At 35.6% G+C, this 20,546-nt stretch overlaps 1 protein-coding gene across 4 annotated transcripts; it reads right to left on the bottom strand.

Moving 5' to 3' along the window:
• Positions 1-1,297: 1,297 nt before the first annotated feature.
• grna (granulin a) lies at positions 1,298-19,947 on the bottom strand. Of its 4 annotated transcripts, XM_052139546.1 has the most exons (23): positions 19,846-19,947; positions 18,390-18,527; positions 17,361-17,498; positions 17,081-17,209; positions 16,779-16,863; positions 16,161-16,270; positions 15,701-15,851; positions 15,504-15,620; positions 12,951-13,054; positions 12,688-12,841; positions 12,447-12,562; positions 12,103-12,256; positions 11,853-11,968; positions 11,274-11,427; positions 11,054-11,169; positions 10,393-10,540; positions 10,160-10,275; positions 9,499-9,646; positions 9,279-9,394; positions 4,405-4,680; positions 3,788-4,030; positions 2,334-2,582; positions 1,302-2,045 (listed from the first exon to the last, which is right to left on the bottom strand). In XM_052139546.1, exons 2-23 carry the CDS (start codon positions 18,525-18,527, stop codon positions 1,893-1,895), a joined length of 3,231 nt encoding a protein of 1,076 aa, XP_051995506.1. In that variant the 5' UTR covers positions 19,846-19,947; the 3' UTR covers positions 1,302-1,892. The 4 variants fall into 4 exon arrangements, with proteins under 4 accessions (XP_051995507.1, XP_051995508.1, XP_051995506.1 ...); XM_052139549.1 differs by lacking the exon at positions 4,405-4,680 and having other exon boundaries at positions 1,304-2,045; XM_052139547.1 differs by lacking the exons at positions 10,160-10,275; positions 10,393-10,540 and having other exon boundaries at positions 1,298-2,045.
• Positions 19,948-20,546: the final 599 nt, after the last annotated feature.

Genomic DNA, 20,546 nt, shown 5'->3' with positions numbered 1-20,546 from the left:
AATTTATGACTGTGATTGATGCTATATCTTTTGAAGTTATTGAATTATTAAAATATAACATTGTTTCAAGACCAAATATTGACTTTACTGTTAAGTCGGAAGGTATAATTATTACAGATAAAAAAAAAATTATAACAGCTATCTTAGGAAAATCTGTCAAAATTGTGCAGCTCCATCAGCCAAAAGTTTTTGGAATGCACAATTTCAAAATATTAATTGGGAAGAAACCTTATAATTTTCAAGAAGATATTGTGTGACCAATAAGATTCGTGAGGTCTCGTTTAAGATTATACACAGGATTTACCCTGTTAAACAAGTCATTGCAAGATTTAGGAAAGATGTTGATTTGAAATGTGCTTTTTGTAACTTTGAAATTTAAAGCATTGTACACCTTTTTTTTTTTTTTTTTTTTTTGTATTGTATCTACAATGTTCTGGTGTGATTTAGAATATTTTAAGATGACTATGAGTATTGATATGCATTTAAGGAAAAATTATATTTTGTTTTATTTTGATAGTAAAATTGAATATAAAGTATGGTATAGCCTATTATAAATGTATTATTGATTTATGGATTTCTATTCATAAATGTAATTGGTCGTCACAGAAACCAAACTTCACACACTTCAAAATAGAATTAACATATTACTTTAATATGTTAACGGGAGTAAAAAAACCAGCAAAGCGCTAAAAAGTATTATCTTTTGTAAAGCCTTGAATATTTCCTTTTGAATCGTATGCATTTATAGCCTTTTGGATTCTGTATCTGGTCGATGTACCATTTTGTTAGTTTTCTTATTTTTCATTTTATTTATTTTTTATTTATTGTGCTTTCATTTGGTTTACTGTCATGTTATATTGATTAAAGCAATACAAACTTTATTATGAAGAAGTCTAGAGAACACAAGGTTCCCACCAAACATTAGTTCCGAAGACAAAATGGAGGAGAAACTGATTATTGCCGTGGCGGGTTTCCTAGTAATATATGATCTGTAGCCTACCTGTTTGCTTACAGGGATATATATGGAATCAATTCCACGCGACATATATTTGCAAATATATAAAGTATTGCAAAATAAAATAAAGTTTTGCAAAAGAAAAAAGTATTGAGCAAAAAAAAAAAAAATTGGGGCGTGTACAACGGGCTCAGTGCTGCCTCCCTGGAAGTTACGTCATTAGCTTAAGATACGGATCAAACATCATGGCCGAGCAGAGGCATGCAGAGTTGATTGTTTCCTTTTATTTAATTAGCATTAAATGTGTTTTAATCAAATATGGGTGAATTCAAAATAAAAAGTGAAAAGGAGATACAAAAGAGAATAAATATAGACAGAGACAATTCTCTTTTATTTAAAATTTCTTTAAGAACTGACAAGATTTTGTTTGGGCCACATTGTTATTTGGGAATCATATTTCAATCATCTCTCACACTGGACTGGACTGAACACTGGAACTGTTAAAAACCAGCAAGCATCTAGATCGATAAAAAATTAAATGACAGAAATCAGTTGTAGGTTTAGTTGCTTCGATTGTGAAATAGGAATAAGGAAGATTGAGACCTGACCTGCAAATATGGAAGTTACACAGAAAACATGATGCCTTACCTGAAGAGGTTAATTTAAAACATTTCCTTATAGATAGCATCTTAGCATAATCATAAGACTGCATGATGTCAAGTCTCAAAAATGTAACCTGCAAACCTGGAAACAGATCTTAACCATCTTTTATTCAGTTCTCATACAACTTTTCCCTGTAAATAAAATCATACATTTCTTCTTATGCAGTAAAATATCTGTCTGATTTTCTGATTAGTAATCTGATGAATGTAGCATTAAAAAAAACTGACACAGTTAGGACTGTGGGGTACATTTGTGCGGGACAGACTCAGGTTTTTCATATAAAAATAGGTTGTTTCTTTTTGGAGAAGAACACCCTCCAGTGTTTCCAGTTGGTCCAGTTGAAGCCTGTGGCTTGGGTACAAACTCCACCTTCACCGCATTTGTAGCCGGCAGGGCAGCAGTGTTTCTTATCGTCACAGCACACCGCCTAGAGAGAGAGATAAAAAGGAACGATTAGAGGAAGGCAAAGTGGTAAGGGTAAGAATAAGACCTGCAGAAATATAAACATTTCAAATTTGGCTGCCATTTAAATTTACTAGTCAATAAAGTCAATAAAGCTGAGGTACGACATTGTGCTAATTTCCTCCTTTGATGGTAGAGAACTTCTTTCATTGATTCCCTTCTTTAAAATAAATATATTTCTTCTTAGCACCAGGTGCTAAACGCTAAATAAGTAAACTGGCTTTATTTCTCACTTCTAGGTATAATTGTTTACCTTGGGAGATGGGCAACAGCCCCAGGATGTCTCAGAGGTTGGACAACAGGTCTCACCATCAAGGCAACTATAACTCCCACCACACTGAATGTCCTTTTTTGAGATGTGAGGCTGTTGCTTTGGGCCACCAATGTGGGTGAGTGGGACAGTGTCCATCTGCAGCCAGACAGATTTTACACAGGATTGTCCATGCAAGTCACATTCGTAGCCTTTGGGACAGCAGTGTTCCTGGTCTGGACAGCAAATAGCCTATGGTGTACCAGAGGTGCATAATGTATTAGATACAGTATTTGTGCAGTTTTGGTCACTAAAAAATGTCAGAAATTCATTGCATAGATACGAAATATCAAACCAAGTGGAATCTGCACACAAATGGTGCAAGACATTGTCTTAAAACTAAAGTTTTCTGAGCAGTTTTTGTAATGACTTTTAACCACCTGGTGTCAAGGTGATTTTTAGTGGATGTATGAATCAGTTCCAATTAGAGTGCAACAAGATTTATTATTATTAATTTGACAATGTATGGTCAAGTGCTTATGAAAAAGTTTAAAACAGAAAGGGATTCTGCTTTACGGATGGAATTGGAAAGGTCGTTCCGAAACATGCTGTGACATACATGACTATTATGAGGCAGTTCTTTTTAGTGAATCAAAACCACTTGTGCATCAGTCGGACCAGTTACTGAATTATTTTTATACTAAGGCACAAGTTATGAATATCCATTTCGAAATTATATAATAAAAGAATAAATGCATGAATATGTTGTTTAGATTTTTTTTAAATTTAGGATCAAGTATTGTATTGAATTCATGCCTCTAAAAAGTCTGCAATCACACCTTTTACAAGAATAGTTTTAAATGTATTTCTGACTTAACAGTATGTACTGTTAAGTCAGAGGGCAGTAAATGCAGAGGGCAGTAAATGCAATAAGCACTGTATCTCTTATTTCCAAAAATGCAATAATTCTCCCTCAAAAGTATTTAAAGAATCATTACTGGAATCGTTGAGAGGAATCGCAATCGTTAAATTCCTTATGATTCCCATCCTTAGTCTAAGCAGAGTAACCAATGGAGTAGTTCATCACAGTTACTACTGACACATTTCACTAATGTCTGACAAACAAAAATGGTCAGACTACTTTTGTCTTCCTTTTTTATCTTATATGTTTAGCATTTGGAACCTAACAAATGTCTTTTTTATGTTTTGCTCAGTGTGCCTGTGCTTTCTTTTTTCTCTACCTTTCTGTTTAAAAACTGTACAACTTGGTTTGAGATTGTGTTATATAATACAAAGTCATGCATATTTAAGTGTGGGTTAAGTGTCCAGATATGTTGTGGCCATTTTGTGGTGCATTAAATGTGAATATGCAAATCTTCTGATTAGTAGACGAAGCTTGTCCACACAGGCACACGCAAGCACGCACACACATACACTTACAAATCCAGTACACTTACCTCAGGAAGAGGGCAGCAACCCCATTCTCCGGTGGACAGATGGCAACAGGTTGAGCCTGCAAGGCAGCTTGACTGTGCATCACACCTAACAGAACTGAGATCAGAGCTTGGAGCTGGAGTGCTCTGGGCAACAATCTTATTGTACCAAGGAATCACCACATCTCCCTTTTTGCAGGACACCTGGCTCTCATCACACTGATAGTCAGCTGGACAACAGTGTTCCCCATCGTTGCAACACACAGCCTGAATTGGAGTGAGGAATAGATTTGAAAATGGGATATACGGCCAAAATGACAATGACAACATGCTCTTTTAACACTATATTTGTTTATATATGGCAAACACAACTTGCATATTTAGTGCATAATGTCTAGTCAGTAAGGGCTGTGCTATTCTGTTGCACACACACAAGGAAGTATTTAATGTACAATATAGTATACACTAAACAAAACAAAGGGCCCACTTAATAGTCAAGCTACAGTTGTGAAACCAGCAAAACCGGCTTGAAAAAACTAGTATAACAGCTGGAAAACTTAGTGTTTACTGTACACTGGTGGATGACAGAGTTATGGAGATGAACCATCTTTACTTTTGACATAACTGACAGTCACACTCACTTTAGGCAGTTGGCAGCAGCCCCATTTCTTGGTTTGTGCATTAAGACAGCAAGTAGTGTGATCTGGACAGGAAGTATGAGCATCACACGGAACCCTGCCACTGTAATTTCCCTTTCCACCCACTCCATTTTTCACTTCCTTTTGCTGTTCCTGTCTGTGGTCAGGGATTATGACTGACATAGGCACAGATATGCTGCTGTTATTACAGTTGATTGTTATAAGGTCACAAGTGGTGCCTTTGGGACAGCAGTGGAATTTATCCTTACAACACACAGCCTGCAAACATAACAATCTGACTGTCAGTTCTTTTTTATGACTGATTGATTTTAATGATGATTTAACCATACTGCCCTACAAAGGCAAAACATAGTAAAATGGCTCTATATGCAGTGATTAGGCTACAAACTTTGACCAGTGATTTCAAACATGGATCCTTCAGTCTGCCTGTGTATTACCTCAAATAACTGTAAGAACTGTGATTTACTTTGGTTTTAGAGGGGATCTTTTTTTATTTACTGCAGCTTTCACACTTTATTATCTCTAATCTGAGCATGGTTTGGCCAGGCTAAACTTTTACAGGACAGAACATAACATTCCAATTCTGCACTATTCTACACCAGTTTGTAGTGTATGTGAGTAGTATGTCCACACTGAAAATGCAATAAAAAAGTGTATTACGGGTATCCGGATGATGTACTGCTTCAATTGAAATAACGGAATGTTCTAACGGAATGTTCAAAAATATTTACACATTTCTGTATATGTATAAAAATATACTGCATTATAACGAGTGTCCTAGTTTAAACAAATCTCGATATTTTATCGAGATTTATACGAGATTTATCTTTATACGAGACGTCCTTCGTAGGACAAACAGAAGTGTAAGGGGTGCTATGACAGCACACCACTCTTGAACAAGCGTAAGCGCTTTGAGTGAGAAGGGAACAAAGTCCCTTTAGAAGGGAATGTATGAGGTACATTTTAGGAGCGTTATAAAGATGTAAAGAGAAAAGAAAGATTTAATTGTAATTTAAGTCTAATACTTTATTTTAATTATATATTCATATAATTATACATATTATATACTCTGCACCCATCTACTGAGGTACTTCAACTTGGGAATTAACATTCCTTGCATTTGAACATCATCATTTACTGGCAAATTGGCATTATTATTATTTTATTTTTTTAGACATTTCCATTGAAGCAAAGAATTGTGGGTTGTGAGTTCCCACGAAGGATACACCTCATGCATCCTCCGAATTCCCGTGAAAGAAGGTTGCATTCGAAGGCTGCATTCTAAGTGTCCTACTTGCTTTAATGAAACTAGACAGGCTCGATGACGTATGCGGCAGACAAATGCGACCTCCGGAGGACTCAGCCTTCCAAATGAGACACAGCCAACGGCAACACATCGAGTGCATTTGTAACGTCACTTCCGTTAGCTGTAAAACTGTAAATGCTTCCATGTAGTAAAAAAAACTTTAATATCCAATTTGGGACAAGTCTAGACTTCAAAAATGCATACACTAGATGGCTGAGTTACTACATTTTACATTGCAGCTATGCGCCTGCCTTTTAGTTGTAAAAACTTGCCTGTGTGCAGAGTAACAAAAATACTTTTCTTTGAGTTTCTATTTAACATTAAAAAAAAGAAAGGGTGCTTTCGAGTGTAAATTCCCATTGCCTTTAGGCTGAGCACTTGAAGAACATATTTTTAAAGAGTGATGGAGTGATATCACCACGAGTGACAATAAAATTCAAAATTGAAAACGGAGTGTCTATTTTCTCATTTGGTTACTCGTACATGATTAGATAAAGTCATAGGTATACTGTACCTCGGGCATAGGACAACATCCCAAATCTCCATCTATGTTCTTACAACATGTGTTGGATTCAGGACAAAAATGTCTAGAGTCACAGCTCACATTCTCAGGTGAGATTTGACCTGCTTTTGAACTAGCAGGCACTTTCTCTGACTAGGGCACAGAGCCTGAATGGTTATCACATATGCCAGCAGAAAGGTTACATTTCTTATCACGAGGGCAGCATTGAGTGAATTTCAATAATATGTAATTATTCAATTATATGTAAATTATACGTAAATGTATTAATTTCAAATGTATATAATTCACAACACACAGCCAAAAATGAACACACATTTGTTCCATGCAACGTTTGTCCCGCACCCATTGAAAAGGGGATACATATCTAGGGACCAGAATATCATAGAGACTTGATATTCCGGTGAGCTTTCGGCTTGGACCAGTAAGCCAACACCTAGCAACCACACAGAAAACCCTAGCAACTTTATAGCAATGCACATGCAAATGACTTCAGCACTTGCTGAACACCTTAGCAAGTTTTGCAAAGGCAAGTCAAGCACACCCACATTTTCTTCGGAAAATTTTAAAATGCTAATACACCACTGAGTAGGTGATTGCAAATAGCATATTAGAGCAGAAAAAAGTGCAATTTCCAACTCAAGCTGTTAGATACTGACACTGTTTCTATTCACTTTCTTTGAGCAGAATAAACATTCTATAAAACTTCTCATGTTCACAGAATAAAGAAAGTCATAGGAGTTTGGAATGAAATGTTTTAAGGTGAATGTTAGATGGAGGTTTTAATGAGTAAAACGTTCCTCCCTTCCCTTTTGCAAAGAAAATATATTTCCTTATATATTAAGGCTCAATATATTAAATAATTTTCATAATTATATAGAATAATACATTGTGTTAATATATTACAATATACTGAATAATACAGTACATATGGAATTGCCTCTTTTCATATATTGGGAAATATATGACAATATATTTCCTTATATAATGTAATGTATGTAATTTTATATTCAATAATGCACAAACTATAGATGTGCATGTAATGAAAAATGGTAGTGTGCGCTTAAATATATTTAACATATATGTTGTACATGTAGTCACATTTATATGGGAAAATGTATGAGGAATATGTGTACACAATTCTGAGGAAATATATATCCATATATGTGAATATTTATGTAATTATATATTTGTAAATATATACACATTGAGTATGAACACATTTGAACATATATGCATTATATTTTAACATATATATGGGAACATGAATGTGATATATATGTCACAATTTTGAGCAAACTATATACTGAATTATATATCCATATATGTAAATATATATTCATATAGTTACAAATATATCTATATTGAGTATACATACATTTTAACATATATGCACTATATTTGAACATATATATGGGAACATGTATGTTAAATATATATACACAATTCTGAGAGAAATATATTCTGTAATATATATATATATATATGTATGTATGTGTATGAATATATATATATATATATATATATATATAAATAAATTATTGTGTATTTTGTCCAACAGTTTGAAATACTATGTGGAAAGTAAATCTGTCAATGAATTTACATTTATGATTTCATTTGCCTGAATCTGTAAATAATTGGGGACCTCTGTAGGCATATTGGGAACATATTTTTGAGACATTTAATGATGTATGTAAACCTGTGCGTTATTGAGTGTTTCAATAAAGCTATTACATGTAAAAATGTAGTACAGTTTTTGTCTTATTGCTATATATATTTTTTTTTATATGTATCAATACATAGCCATACATGGTTCATGCATATATTGCAGGATATTGAAAAATATAAGCACTAGATTACAATATATGAAAATGTATTAATAGATCACATTATATTTTCCAATATAATCACATATATTTTTTGTTTCGTAAGGGTTACCTAAAACTTGAACCTAAACCTAACCAATAGTGTCCTAAAAGAAAATGTGACATGGTAAGCACATTTTCTGAAGCAACCAAGTCATCTTGTGTCACTTCTATGAAACTCTGGTCTCACATGTCAGCTTGTGTGCTTGGCTGGGCTTGAGCACTTTATCAGGTGAGCTAGCGTGGATGCTAATCACACTGAAATAATAGTGTAAATATAGCATCTGTAATACAAGCGTTAAATTATATACAGTCATGTGCACATTTTTTGTCACTTGTGAAAAATGTTGCATAGTGAGGATGTCTTCAAATGCCATAAATAGTTTTCATTTATCAATTAACATCATACAAAGTCCAGTAAACATAAAAAGCTAAATCAATATTTGATGTGGCCACATTTGCCTTTAAAACAGCCCCAATTCTCCTAGGTACTCCTGGACATCATTTTTCTTGGTTGTTGGCAGATAGGATGTTCCAGGCTTCTGAAGAATTTGCCACAGTTCTTCTATCTATTTAGGCAATTGCTTCTGTCTCTTCTTGTAATCTCAGACTGACACAATGTTCAGTGTGGGGCTTTGTGGGGGTCATGACATCTCTTGCAGAGTGCCCAGTTCTTCTATTCTAATCTTTTCTATTTACTAAAGTAATGTTTGGGAGTCTAAAATGTATTTTTCCTATTAACGCACTAAAGTAGAAGATATAAATAACCATCTTAAGACAAATGTTTTTGTGAAAAATCTTAAGTGCCTAAAACCTTTGCACAGTACTGTCATTTTTTTAAATGATGCATTATAGTAAATTTTTTCGATATTGTAACACAACAGTGTGTGAGTAATAGAGCGAAAGATACGTTTTTCTAAAGTCATAATCAGCTGTTGTACTTGTGATTTGTGTGAAAGTTAATAAAACGCACAGTTGTTGTAGCGCCTCTAGTGTTAATTTCACCAGCAAACTGCGGCAGAACGTAAGGTGCGGCTTGGCATGTAAAACTCAGTTTGCACAAATTTAATTATAGTCATGTTCATTCTATGAGACCAGGTAGAAAAGATGTAATGGCTGAGCGAAGTGTCTACTAAAGAGTGAGGTTTCAAGTGAGGAGACATACCTCTGGAAAAGGACAACAGCTCCATTTTCCATCTTTAGTCTTACAGCATGTGGTTTCATCTGGACAGGCCACAATGCCATCACAGGGAACATTAGATTCTGAATCCATAGAAGGCACTGGAAATTATAGAAGCAATTAAATATGTAAAAATGTACTATTGTGTTGTGTGTTGTGTGAAAAAGTAGGATATTGTGTCTTTGTGCATGCTGAATTCACCTACCTTGTTTGTCAGCCGCTTTCTGACTGTTTATTGGTTGTACGGGCACCTTCTCAAACCAGGGCACAGAGCCTGAAGGGTCCTCACACATGTCAGCAGTACATTTTTTACCATGAGGACAGCAGTGGATGAAATCATCACAACACACAGCCTAAAGAAAAGATAACACACTCATTTACATGAAAATGATTGGAAAACACAGCTCCATTTTATATCCTACTGTGAATTAACTAGTGGCCCTGGCAACTCAATTTTACAATGTATTGCAGTGAATTTCAAGCCAGTGATAGTCAATGTTATGGCACTCAATCAATCCAAATATTGATTTCTAAAATCACTTTTTGCTGCTTATGTTTTACTCATCTGCCACAATAATGTAATGTCTTGAATTTCTTTATTTGGGGACTTTTCTCAGCAAATATTAATGTATACAATCATCATTAATTTGATTGATTAATTAATCAGTGTACCGTGAAATTAATTCAATTAAAATGTTGAATCGACTGACATTCCTACTTTATACAAAAACATAACTGTCTACCAGTATTGTTTATCCTTTAAGTGAGAATGTCATTGAGAAATGTTATGGCCATGGTACTAAACTATGGAGTACAGTGCATTGATCCTGCTGAAGGGTTCATAAGAATCAGGTGTGATAATTTACCTCAGGCAGAGGACAACAGGCCCATCCTCCATCTTTAGTCTTGCAGCATGTGGTATTATCTGGACAGGCCGCAGTTTCATCACAAGGAACATTAGAGTTTGAATCCATAGAAGGCACTGGAAATTATAGAAGCAATTAAATAAGTAAAAATGTACTATTGTTTTGTTTGTTTGTGTTTGTGTGTGTGTGTAAAAGTAGGTTATTGTGTGTTTATGCATGCTGGATTCACCTACCTTGTTTGTCAGCTAACTTCTGACTGCTCATTGGTTGTACGGGCACCTTCTCAAACCAGGGCACAGAGCCTGAAGGGTCCTCACACATGTCAGCAGTACATTTTTTACCATGAGGACAGCAGTGGATGAAATCATCACAACACACAGCCTAAAGAAAAGATAACATGCTCATTTACATGAAAATGATTGGAAACCACAGCTCCATTTTATATCCTACTGTGAATTAACTAGTGGCCCTGGCAACTCAATTTTACAATGTATTGCAGTGAATTTCAAGCCAGTGATAGTCAATGTTATGGCACACAATCGAACCAAATATTGATTTCTAAAATCACTTTTTGCTGCTTATGTTTTACTCATCTGCCACAATAATGTAATGTCTTGAATTTCTTTATTTGGGGACTTTTCTCAGCAAATATTAATGTATACAATCATCATTAATTTGATTGATTAATTAATCAGTGTACGATGAAATTAATTCAATTAAAATGTTGAATCGACTGACATTCCTACTTTATACAAAAACATAACTGTCTACCAGTATTGTTTATCCTTTAAGTGAGAATGTCATTGAGAAATGTTATGGCCATGGTACTAAACTATGGAGTACAGTGCATTGATCCTGCTGAAGGGTTCATAAGAATCAGGTGTGATAATTTACCTCAGGCAGAGGACAACAGGCCCATCCTCCATCTTTAGTCTTGCAGCATGTGGTATTATCTGGACAGGCCGCAGTTTCATCACAAGGAACATTAGAGTTTGAATCCATAGAAGGCACTGGAAATAATCAAATCCATTTAAGAACAACTCAAAGGCTACTAAATTGTTCTGCATGTTTGCTTATACAAGTTTACATGTTTGTGCTTCCTGGATTCACCTACCTTGTGTGGCAGCCACCTTCTGACTGCTGATTGGTCTCACAGGCACCTTCTCAAACCAGGGCACAGAGCCTGAAGGGTCCTCACATGACCCAGCAGCAACATTACATTTCTTACCATGAGGACAGCAGTGGGTGAAATCATCACAACAGACAGCCTACAGAGAAAATGAACACACACCTATAACTAAAAACCTTTAACATATCGGTCCACCAGTAATGCAGATCCTTAAGAGTTCAAACAACAATTTAAAATGCACATTTTTGCTATTTGCTATTATTTTGCCTTAAAACTACGTTCTTGTTACATAGTGATTTAAAGGGAGCAGTCTTTTTTTATTAATCAATACAAGTGCTCAAATGAACATTAAATATATATTTAATTCCATAACTTTCCTATATCTGCCATTGTCAGTCCTGGGATTTAGTAGTTTAGTGTAAAAATGCATGAATCAGCATATAAAATATAAGCATGATAGATGGATCATCAAGCTATTTTATTAAGTGGTGGGGACAAAATAAGCCATGTCAAAAGGACATGTCCACACCCATGTCAGTAACAGATCTAGTTGTGATGATTTACCTCTGGCAGAGGACAACAGGCCCATCCTCCATCTTTAGTCTTGCAGCATGTGGTATTATCTGGACAGGTCGCAGTGTCATCACAGGAAACATCAGAGTTGGAATCCATAGAAGTCACTGGAAATTTTATAAACATTTTAAGCACAAGTGCAAGGACAGTTTTATGTTGTATGTTTATATGTGTATGTGTAAAAAAGTATACTTGTTTGATTGGATTCTGTACTTTTTAAATGTTATGTCTGTTGACCTACTTTGTGTCTCAGTCATATTCTGACTGCTGATTGGCCGCATAGGCATCTGCTCCAACCAGGGCACAGAACATGAAGTGTCCTCGCATTTCCCAGCAGCAACGTTACATTTCTTACCATTAGGACAACAGTGGATGAAATCATCGCAACATACAGCCTGCAGAAAAATATTATAACATTTGCATAATAATCCAAGGTACTTTAAAGAATACATTTGTAACATCTCAATACCATGTCCAAAATCTCTAGAATACCATGGCACTTTTTGGTACTTTTTTGTTAGTAAACTTTCCCCAAAAATGGGGACTTATTCTGCTGAAGTAATAAATCCAGATGTGATGATTTACCTCTGGCAGAGGGCAGCAGGCCCATCCTCCTTCTTTAGTCTTACAGCATGTGGTTTTATCTGGACAGGCTGCAGAGTCATTACAGGGAACATCATTGTTGGAATATACAAAAGGCACTGGAAATGATAGAAACAAAAAGTTGTGTTATATTGTGTGTAATTGTAAATACTTATGTGTGTGGATTCATGAGTCTGTGAGCACTTGACACACTGCTTTGCATATGGAGTATCTGTTTAACTACCTTGTGTGGCTACTACTTTTTGACTGCTGATTGGTCGCACAGACACCTTCTCAAACCAGGGCACAGAGCCTGAAGGGTCCTCACATGTGTCAGCAGTATCACTACATTTTGTACCATGAGGACAGCAGTGGATAAAATCATCACAACACACAGCCTATAGAGACAATGAACACACACTTGAACTTTGGGAATCGGGATAATGGTCAGTGGGGCTACTAGTCGTACATGGGGTACAGTGCAATGATCCTACTTAAAAGTTTTACCTCAGGCAGAGGACAGCAGGCCCATCCTCCATCTTTAGTCTTACAGCATGTGGTATTATCTGGACAGGCCACAGTGTCATTGCAAGGAACATTAAAGTTTGAATCTATAGAAGCACAGATAATAGAAACTGTTTAAGAACACTTGTTGTACGCCCTATTCTATATATTATCTCTATTAAAGAGCTACACAATGGTACAGCACAGTGAAAGAGCTCATGCAATTAGGGCAACATTATGGTACTACATGACATGCTATATTTCCTATTGAAACAGGAAGTTTTGGAAACATCCCTTTTTCAAAAATAGTAAAATCCAAATAACTTTACAGATCTTTATTGTAAAGGGTTTAAACAATGTTTTCCATGCTTGTTCAATGAACCATAAACAATTAATGAACATGCACCCATGGAATGGTCGTTAAGACACTAACAGCTAACAGACAGTAGGCAATTAAGGTCACAGTTATAAAAACTTAGGACACTAAAGAGACCTTTTTACTAAATCTGAAAAACACCAAAGAAAGATGCACATGGTCCCTGCTCATCTGCGTGAACATGCCTTAGGCATGCTGCATGGAGGCATGAGGACAGCAGATGTGGCCAGGGCAATCAATTGCAATGTCTATACTGTGAGACGCCTAAGACAGCATTACAGGCCCTGGGGCCAATTTTCTTTTAGGGCCCCAATGGTCCAATTATCAAGTTGAGATCCAAGCAAAATACATTTTCATTGATTTAATTCTCATTGAATACCTATTCTTTCATTTACAATCAGATTTATTCAGACACATCACAGATGTGGTAAAGAAACCTCTCAACCGAAACGTTCACTGAACTGTTCTTAAATAGACAGTACCATTTTAATGTTTGTTATACATAATGCAAACTCAATCTAAATACTACACATTATGCATACATAAATCAAGAATGTGATAGAATGTGTATCAAATGTGTACATGTGCATATATTTAAATGGGCAATAACACATTAAATATTTTAACTTCATTTAACACTTTAATTGTTGAAGAATTTAACAAATAGATCCCTACAGTCTCTATGGATGGCTTTGGTGAAACTTGGCAAAGAGTTCAGGCAGTTCTGGCTCGCGCTGCCATATCTTTTCTAACTCATCTGAATTATGGTGGATTCCATTTAGAAGTGATCATCCCTAAACCCTATTTCCTTCAAATACTTTACCCTCCATTGTGAGAGCTTTGAAGGCTGAAAGTTGTGGGGCTCAAGAATAGTGGTCATTTGGTCATTTTATTGTAAATTCCTGTTGGAACGACCTTACATCTTGGCTACCGTTATTATTCTCCAATCAAAAAAGCCCTGTGAATTCATTATGTAAGCCAAAATCCCCTAGACTGCATTACATTGACAGAATGTTCAAATAAGCAAAGTCTGTTTTAAATGTTCGTTATTTCAAACTTCAGCTGTAAAAACTTACATACAAGTCCTTTAATCTGCTGTAAGACTCTTTCTTTCTTTCTTTCTTTCTTTCTTTCTTTCTTTCTTTCTTTTCTTTCTCTTACTGTAACACATGTAAACATTTCTAACTTGAAGCATTTAAAAGTATTTAAAACTTTCAGACAAGGTTTTGTGAAACCATCATTATAGTCTTTATCGACAAACTTTACGTATCTAATTTAATCAAACTTTTGTACCACACAAAATAAAATAATCAATGTCTACTTTTTCCCAACCACCTAAGCCCAGTTATTTAAATAAATGTTTTTGTCCGACAGTACTTTTCAAACAAAGCATAAAGCTCAACCTTATAAAGCCTAACAAAAGAAATAATAGTCCGAAATAAAAAATAAAAAAACCTAATTAGGATGATTTTTCTATCAAATAATAAATCTGTAAGCAAGCAAATATTGATTTAACTCAATAAATACTAATTTTGAAATATCAGTAACAATATAAATGTTATTGTTCATTTTACTTTATCACTTTCACAGCAAAAAGACGAGTTCTTCACAACATGAAGGTAGCCATTTTGGAAATTATATTACAAGATCTTCTACTTCCAGAAACGCATGGAAACTTTTACCAGGAGGCAGTAGACATCTAGTGCATTGCATAAAAATTGGTTTTCAGCAAAGTTTTGATCATGTTGATGATACAGTGGATTTAGAAAGTCATGTATCAAATATGATATGCGCTGCATTATAGGGTTAAAGAGGGCTCAAAAATGTAATTAGAAACATGGAGGCAAAAGATCCTATCAGAGGACTAGGCACCATCCATATTCAAAGGGCCTATTGAGGGGGCCTATTGTAAGCTCTGGGGCCCACATATTCAAGTGAATATAAACACTTGTTTTCAAAGTTGATGGGCTGCGAGTCCTTGCAGCTCAGGGCCCCTCCGGGCCCCTGGTAGTCAAGGGCCCCTGGGTACTGGCCCCATTGGCCCGGTCCATAATAAACCTTTGGTTATATGTTAAAAGAGAGGACACTTGCACATAGGTGACCTTAAAGTTATTAGACATGGACTAAAAGTCACAAAACGACAAAAGTAAGTCACTAACTATTTACAAATATCCACATACTCTCTGAGAATGCACTGGATGGTGTAGTCATTTGGTTGAGGGCAGTAGTAATTTGTCCGTATGTAGTGGGTTCATCTTCTGTGCTCCTTTCTGGAGTAACAGCTACAGCTGTTGAGACTGAGAGACAGAGGGTTGATGAGCATATATCTTGGTGGCAGCCATCAGATAATTGATAATTTTTTGAGAAAATAGCCTACGCTTGTGATCTTCCCATTTAGCCCTGAGGCGAGCAGGGAACTTGGCCCACATCGGCAGCTCCTGATTGGTTGAGGACAAGCATTTGGAGCTTTTGACATCACAGACACTGTTTTCTGGACAACAGTGGACTTTGTCGTCACAACATACAGCCTACATTAAAAACACACACATATAAGAGAAGTGAATCGGAGTGAAAACATAAATTAATAGTAAATGTATATATCCCTGTTCACTGCACAATTAGGGGAAAAAAATAGAAAAGGATGAGAAGAGGTTTTATAAGGTTTTTGAAGTTCCATGAATGATGGATTTGAGTATTTCAGGAGTAGAATAGTCAAAGATTTAATGTTTTGTGGGTTTATGATCACTACCTCTTGTCATGAAAAACTGTCAAATGACACTGATCTAGGCCTTATTGTCAGCATGTCTCTGCAGATTTTATTTTGACCGTTTCCATACCCTTGGCATGGGGCAGCATGCCCATTGATCATCCATCGCTGTCTTGCAACATGTGCTGTCCATGGGACACTCTGACTTCCCATCTCTGCAAAGAACAGTCTCAACTGGTTCTAAATGCAATCACAGGACAACACCATTGTAGCAGTATGCAAAAGTGCATTACATTTATATCAGATCCTAATCCAAAACATTGCATGAGGAAAAAACAACTAATGTTGCGATTCCCTAATTATGCAATACCGCAAATACTAACAGTGAAGCACAACCAATGTTTTTACAAAAACACCATAGTTACCAAGTTAATCTACTGTAAAAACCATACTAAATTTACATGGGATCTCCTTTAAAAAGTGCAAGAATTCTGTATATTTTTTGTCACTTTGTTTAATTCCTTTTTGATGTCAGTGAAGTTACCAAAGTGAAGTTTTGTAATGTACATTTAAACTTCCAATTGAAAGAAATTTAAACTTTATATTGTTCATGTTAATTTCATTATTTTATTTTTTCTTTATATTTTGTAGACAACAGCAGAATCATTACAGATATATAATAAATTCAGTGTGCATATGAATAATCACTGTCTTCAGTTGGACTTAATTCCTTCACTCTCTTTCATACCTTTGTGTTTGACACAGGAACTGCTGTCTGCACTGCACTCATGGCCCTTTGGACAGCAGTGTTTCCCATCGGAGCACACAATGCCCTGAAACCAGTAAGATCTACCTCAGTACTACAGTCAACAAATATTCAAACCAAATAATAACTCCAACAGGACCAATTATACAAAATTTAATTGACTTGAACATTTTTATCTATTTGATTGTTCATTTTGGTCTGTGGTTTACTAACAGCACCTTATTCTCAAAGACATGTCATTGTAAAGCTGATCTGTTTTGTCCCAAGTTCTAGTAATAATATACCTGTGCCACTGGACAGCACCCATATGATGAAGCCAACAGCAGACAGGAGAACTCAGCTGGACAGCAGGAACCGTCAGGGCAGATGATGTCATTTTCACTTGCAGGTAACGAGGGGATCATTCTGAACGACTGAGGGACAAGGATTATTAAAACATCAATTCATCCAGTAATATCTATGATCACACAAAAAGGTTATTCTTTTTCAATCAGATGAAGAAAAGCTTAGACTAATATTTAGGCTCTGTTAAAAGAGCCTTATAATTATAATATAATTTCTCACTTTGGGAAGGCCTTTCTGTTTAGTAGGTGTCCTCTCTGCCCATGGCAGTGAAAGTGAGACATTCAAACAAGTGGACTCCATAACTTGGCACAACATGCCCTCAGGACAGCAGTGGAGATGGTCCTCACAACACTCTCCCTAGATACACACACACACATACTATTGTAAACATTCTTGAGCTGATGATATTACATAATGAAAAACCTTTATTGAGCACTACAACACCGAAGCTAGGCTTTGGACTGACAATCTCCTGAATATAGCTTAATTTCTTTGAACTCTTTGAATAACAAAGTAAGTCAATGAGTTACATAGTGAAGCAATTTGCATATTGACTACATGGAGTACCTTATCATTACTCTCTTATTCTGAGCTGACGTGTGAAGTTATGGGTGCTATTCAAGAATATCTGACTGAGCATATAAAATAAGAACACAGAACGGCTTTGTCTTCCATATCAATGCAACTGTAGGTGCAATTTAGGAACATACCACCTCTTGTCTGATCTCATTTCAGCCCATTTACAACTTTCTTTAGATTACTTTCTGTAGATTCCTTGGAGAATATTCTACAAAAAATTGCTGAGTACTTGACACTAAAACTCTGAAATTCCTACAACATTCTCCCTATAATCTTGGAAGAAAATTTAGGGTGGTACAAATTGTATACAAGAACATATACTGTATATAACAGTATATACAGTACTGTGCAAAAGACTATGCAAATGTTGCATAGTGAGGATGTCTTTAAAAATAATGCTCAATTGCTTCTGTCTCTTCATGTAATTCCAGACTGACACAACGTTCAGTGGGGGGCTTTGTGGGGGCCATGCCATCTGTTGCAGGGCTCCATGTTCTTCTATTCTAATCTATTTGCTGGGATGTATGGGAATCTAAAATGTAGATTTCCTAATGACACACTAAATCTGAAGACAACCATCTTAAGACAAATGTTTTTGTGAAATATCTAATGTGCCTAAGACTTCTGCACAGCACTGTATATATATCTATTATTCTTTCTTTTTCTCACATGATGAAAAGGGCAGCAGCTGAACTCTCCGGTGGGAGCATGGCAGCATGACTGGCCTGCCTCACAGACTTCACTGTTGGGGCACTGCGAGCAAGCAACCAGGGTCACCAGTGCTAAGCATACTGTCAGTTTCAACATCTGGATGGAAAAAATAAGAGACAGAGAGAAAATGTTTAAATGATCAAGACTCAATCATAGAATCTGATGGATATTGAAAACTGAATATCATTAGCTTTTTTTTTTATTCTTACAGTTGAAACATTAAACATCTAAATTAGCTGGTTTGATTCAAGGCAAAAATATTATTTAACATGTCTTAATCAACTTTACATTAGGTTACAGCAACAAAACCAATTTTAAGGGTTAGATCAAGCAGAAATTGCTGCAATGTTGAATACCATAATTTTATTTTTAATGGGATTTTGGGTATTCTCTCTCAGTAATAACAGTACTTTATTTTCTGTTTTCTCCCATGATCTTTGCTATGTATTTAGTTTTGTTCCATATTTATCACTTCCTCTTTCACATTCAGAAAAGTGAACCAGATGGACACAGCTAGAAACTACTCTGACCTCAGAAACAATAACTGATAGGCTTCCCAGCGTATAAATGTTTAAGTGCAGCATCTTATTGACTGACTATTACTGAGGGAACACCAAGGACAAAAGCCAAATAAATGTTTACAAGTTCCCTTTTATATGTGTCCTGACAATTGGAAATTACCTCTTTAGATTGCCAACCCACCTTGTGGCTGATACATTGGTTTCAGCAGATTATTTCGTTATAAACTCTTGATACAGCAGAAATAAATGAGGAACTGGAATTCTTTTTTTATACATGCACTGATGCACTGATTATATTTTAGGTGCTTTTTCCTCCTCAACACAATGCTCAAAATAATAATACCATGTATATAATTTATCTAGTCATTTAAGTTTATGCTCAATAAAACCCTTCTAAAACTAAATGAAAGAACATTGACACTTTCATTCAACTTTCATTTAAAGTAGCCTAAACGACAGGTGGTTTGTAAACTCTGAAAAGGGAAGTTGAATTGACGAGTCCGTGGATCCGCGGACTCCAAATTACCTTTCTTGTTAAATGTTGGATGATAAAAGAGTTACAATAAAAACAAACACAGGACCGGTTACATTCTTTTTTTTTTTTTTTTTTTTTGCTCAGTTCATGTATTTATACATATTTATTTATAAAATAAAATAAACTGCTTTCCCCTAAAATAACTCTATGTGATCGTGTTAAGATGAGCTGTAAATGTAATAGTATTGTTAGTCATCATGGGTTAATTCACAGTATATGAAAAAAATCTCGCATAGCAACAAGTGACGCATTGTGCTGCATAAACATTTTTAATACAAAACACACTGTTTTAACTTTTCCAATGAAGAATAGAAATGTAACGACTTACATGAGACGTACAAATAAATACTTGACCTACCGTTCTTCTCGCAACGTTCCTTAGTGCAGCTGAGGAATTAATAAATTTGCGTGCCTTTTAAATGTACAGTAGTTGTTTAAACTCCGCCTACATTGACAGCGCTTTCGTCGGTAAATGTAGCTGTCAATCAATGAAAGAGGCGTGTCATTTGAGTACTTGGAATTTTAGAGCGCCTGCCAAAGGCGGGTACTCAAACACCGTAAAGTAAAATAAATAAATAAATAAATAACCACGGTTTTTCCGTACTGCTTCAGGGACAAGAGCGTTCTGGATTTGTTAGAGCAAGCTGTAAACATTAAATAGACAAAAATGCCATGATTCGTTTGACATGTACCCTGGAACATGTTAAAACGAAATATGCTAATATGGTATTATCTCCTATTTTTTTTATCGATTTGATCTGTCTTGAGTGCAAACGTATGCCTAGTCAGAGATTATTTTATTTATTTTTATAACAACTTCCACGTTTTTAAAATAGGAGAGAGTTTAACGGTCAACAAGTGTGTTACGGCAGTACGTCACCATTTGCGGATACGATACAAATGAAAGGGGAGAGCCGCAAACTGATACCTACCTGTCGCAAAATTCCCCATATCATAGTAGTCAACTCCCCACATAGTTAATTCCAAAAGGATTGTTTAATGTAAAACATGATGCAGATAAGAGAACAGGCGGTCAATTCATTAAGTGATGAGCTGTTT

This window comes from Xyrauchen texanus, chromosome 12 (assembly GCF_025860055.1).
Source record: "Xyrauchen texanus isolate HMW12.3.18 chromosome 12, RBS_HiC_50CHRs, whole genome shotgun sequence".
Classification (NCBI taxonomy): Eukaryota; Metazoa; Chordata; class Actinopteri; order Cypriniformes; family Catostomidae; genus Xyrauchen; species Xyrauchen texanus.
Note: the sequence above shows the minus strand (reverse complement) of the source record. Positions and strands in the feature narration are given on the sequence as shown.

What these genes read in the sequence shown, in the direction of transcription:
- grna (XM_052139546.1), bottom strand. Translation starts at nt 18,527, where the DNA reads ATGTTGAAACTGACAGTATGCTTAGCACTGGTGACCCTGGTTGCTTGC. An exon ending in ATCCAGTGCATTCTCAGAGA is followed by an intron (nt 13,055 to 15,503) that starts GTATGTGGATAT and finishes GTGCTTCTATAG; the next exon opens with ATTCAAACTTTAATGTTCCT. An exon ending in CCTGCTGCCCTCTGCCAGAG is followed by an intron (nt 12,257 to 12,446) that starts GTAAATCATCAC and finishes ATTTTTCTGCAG; the next exon opens with GCTGTATGTTGCGATGATTT.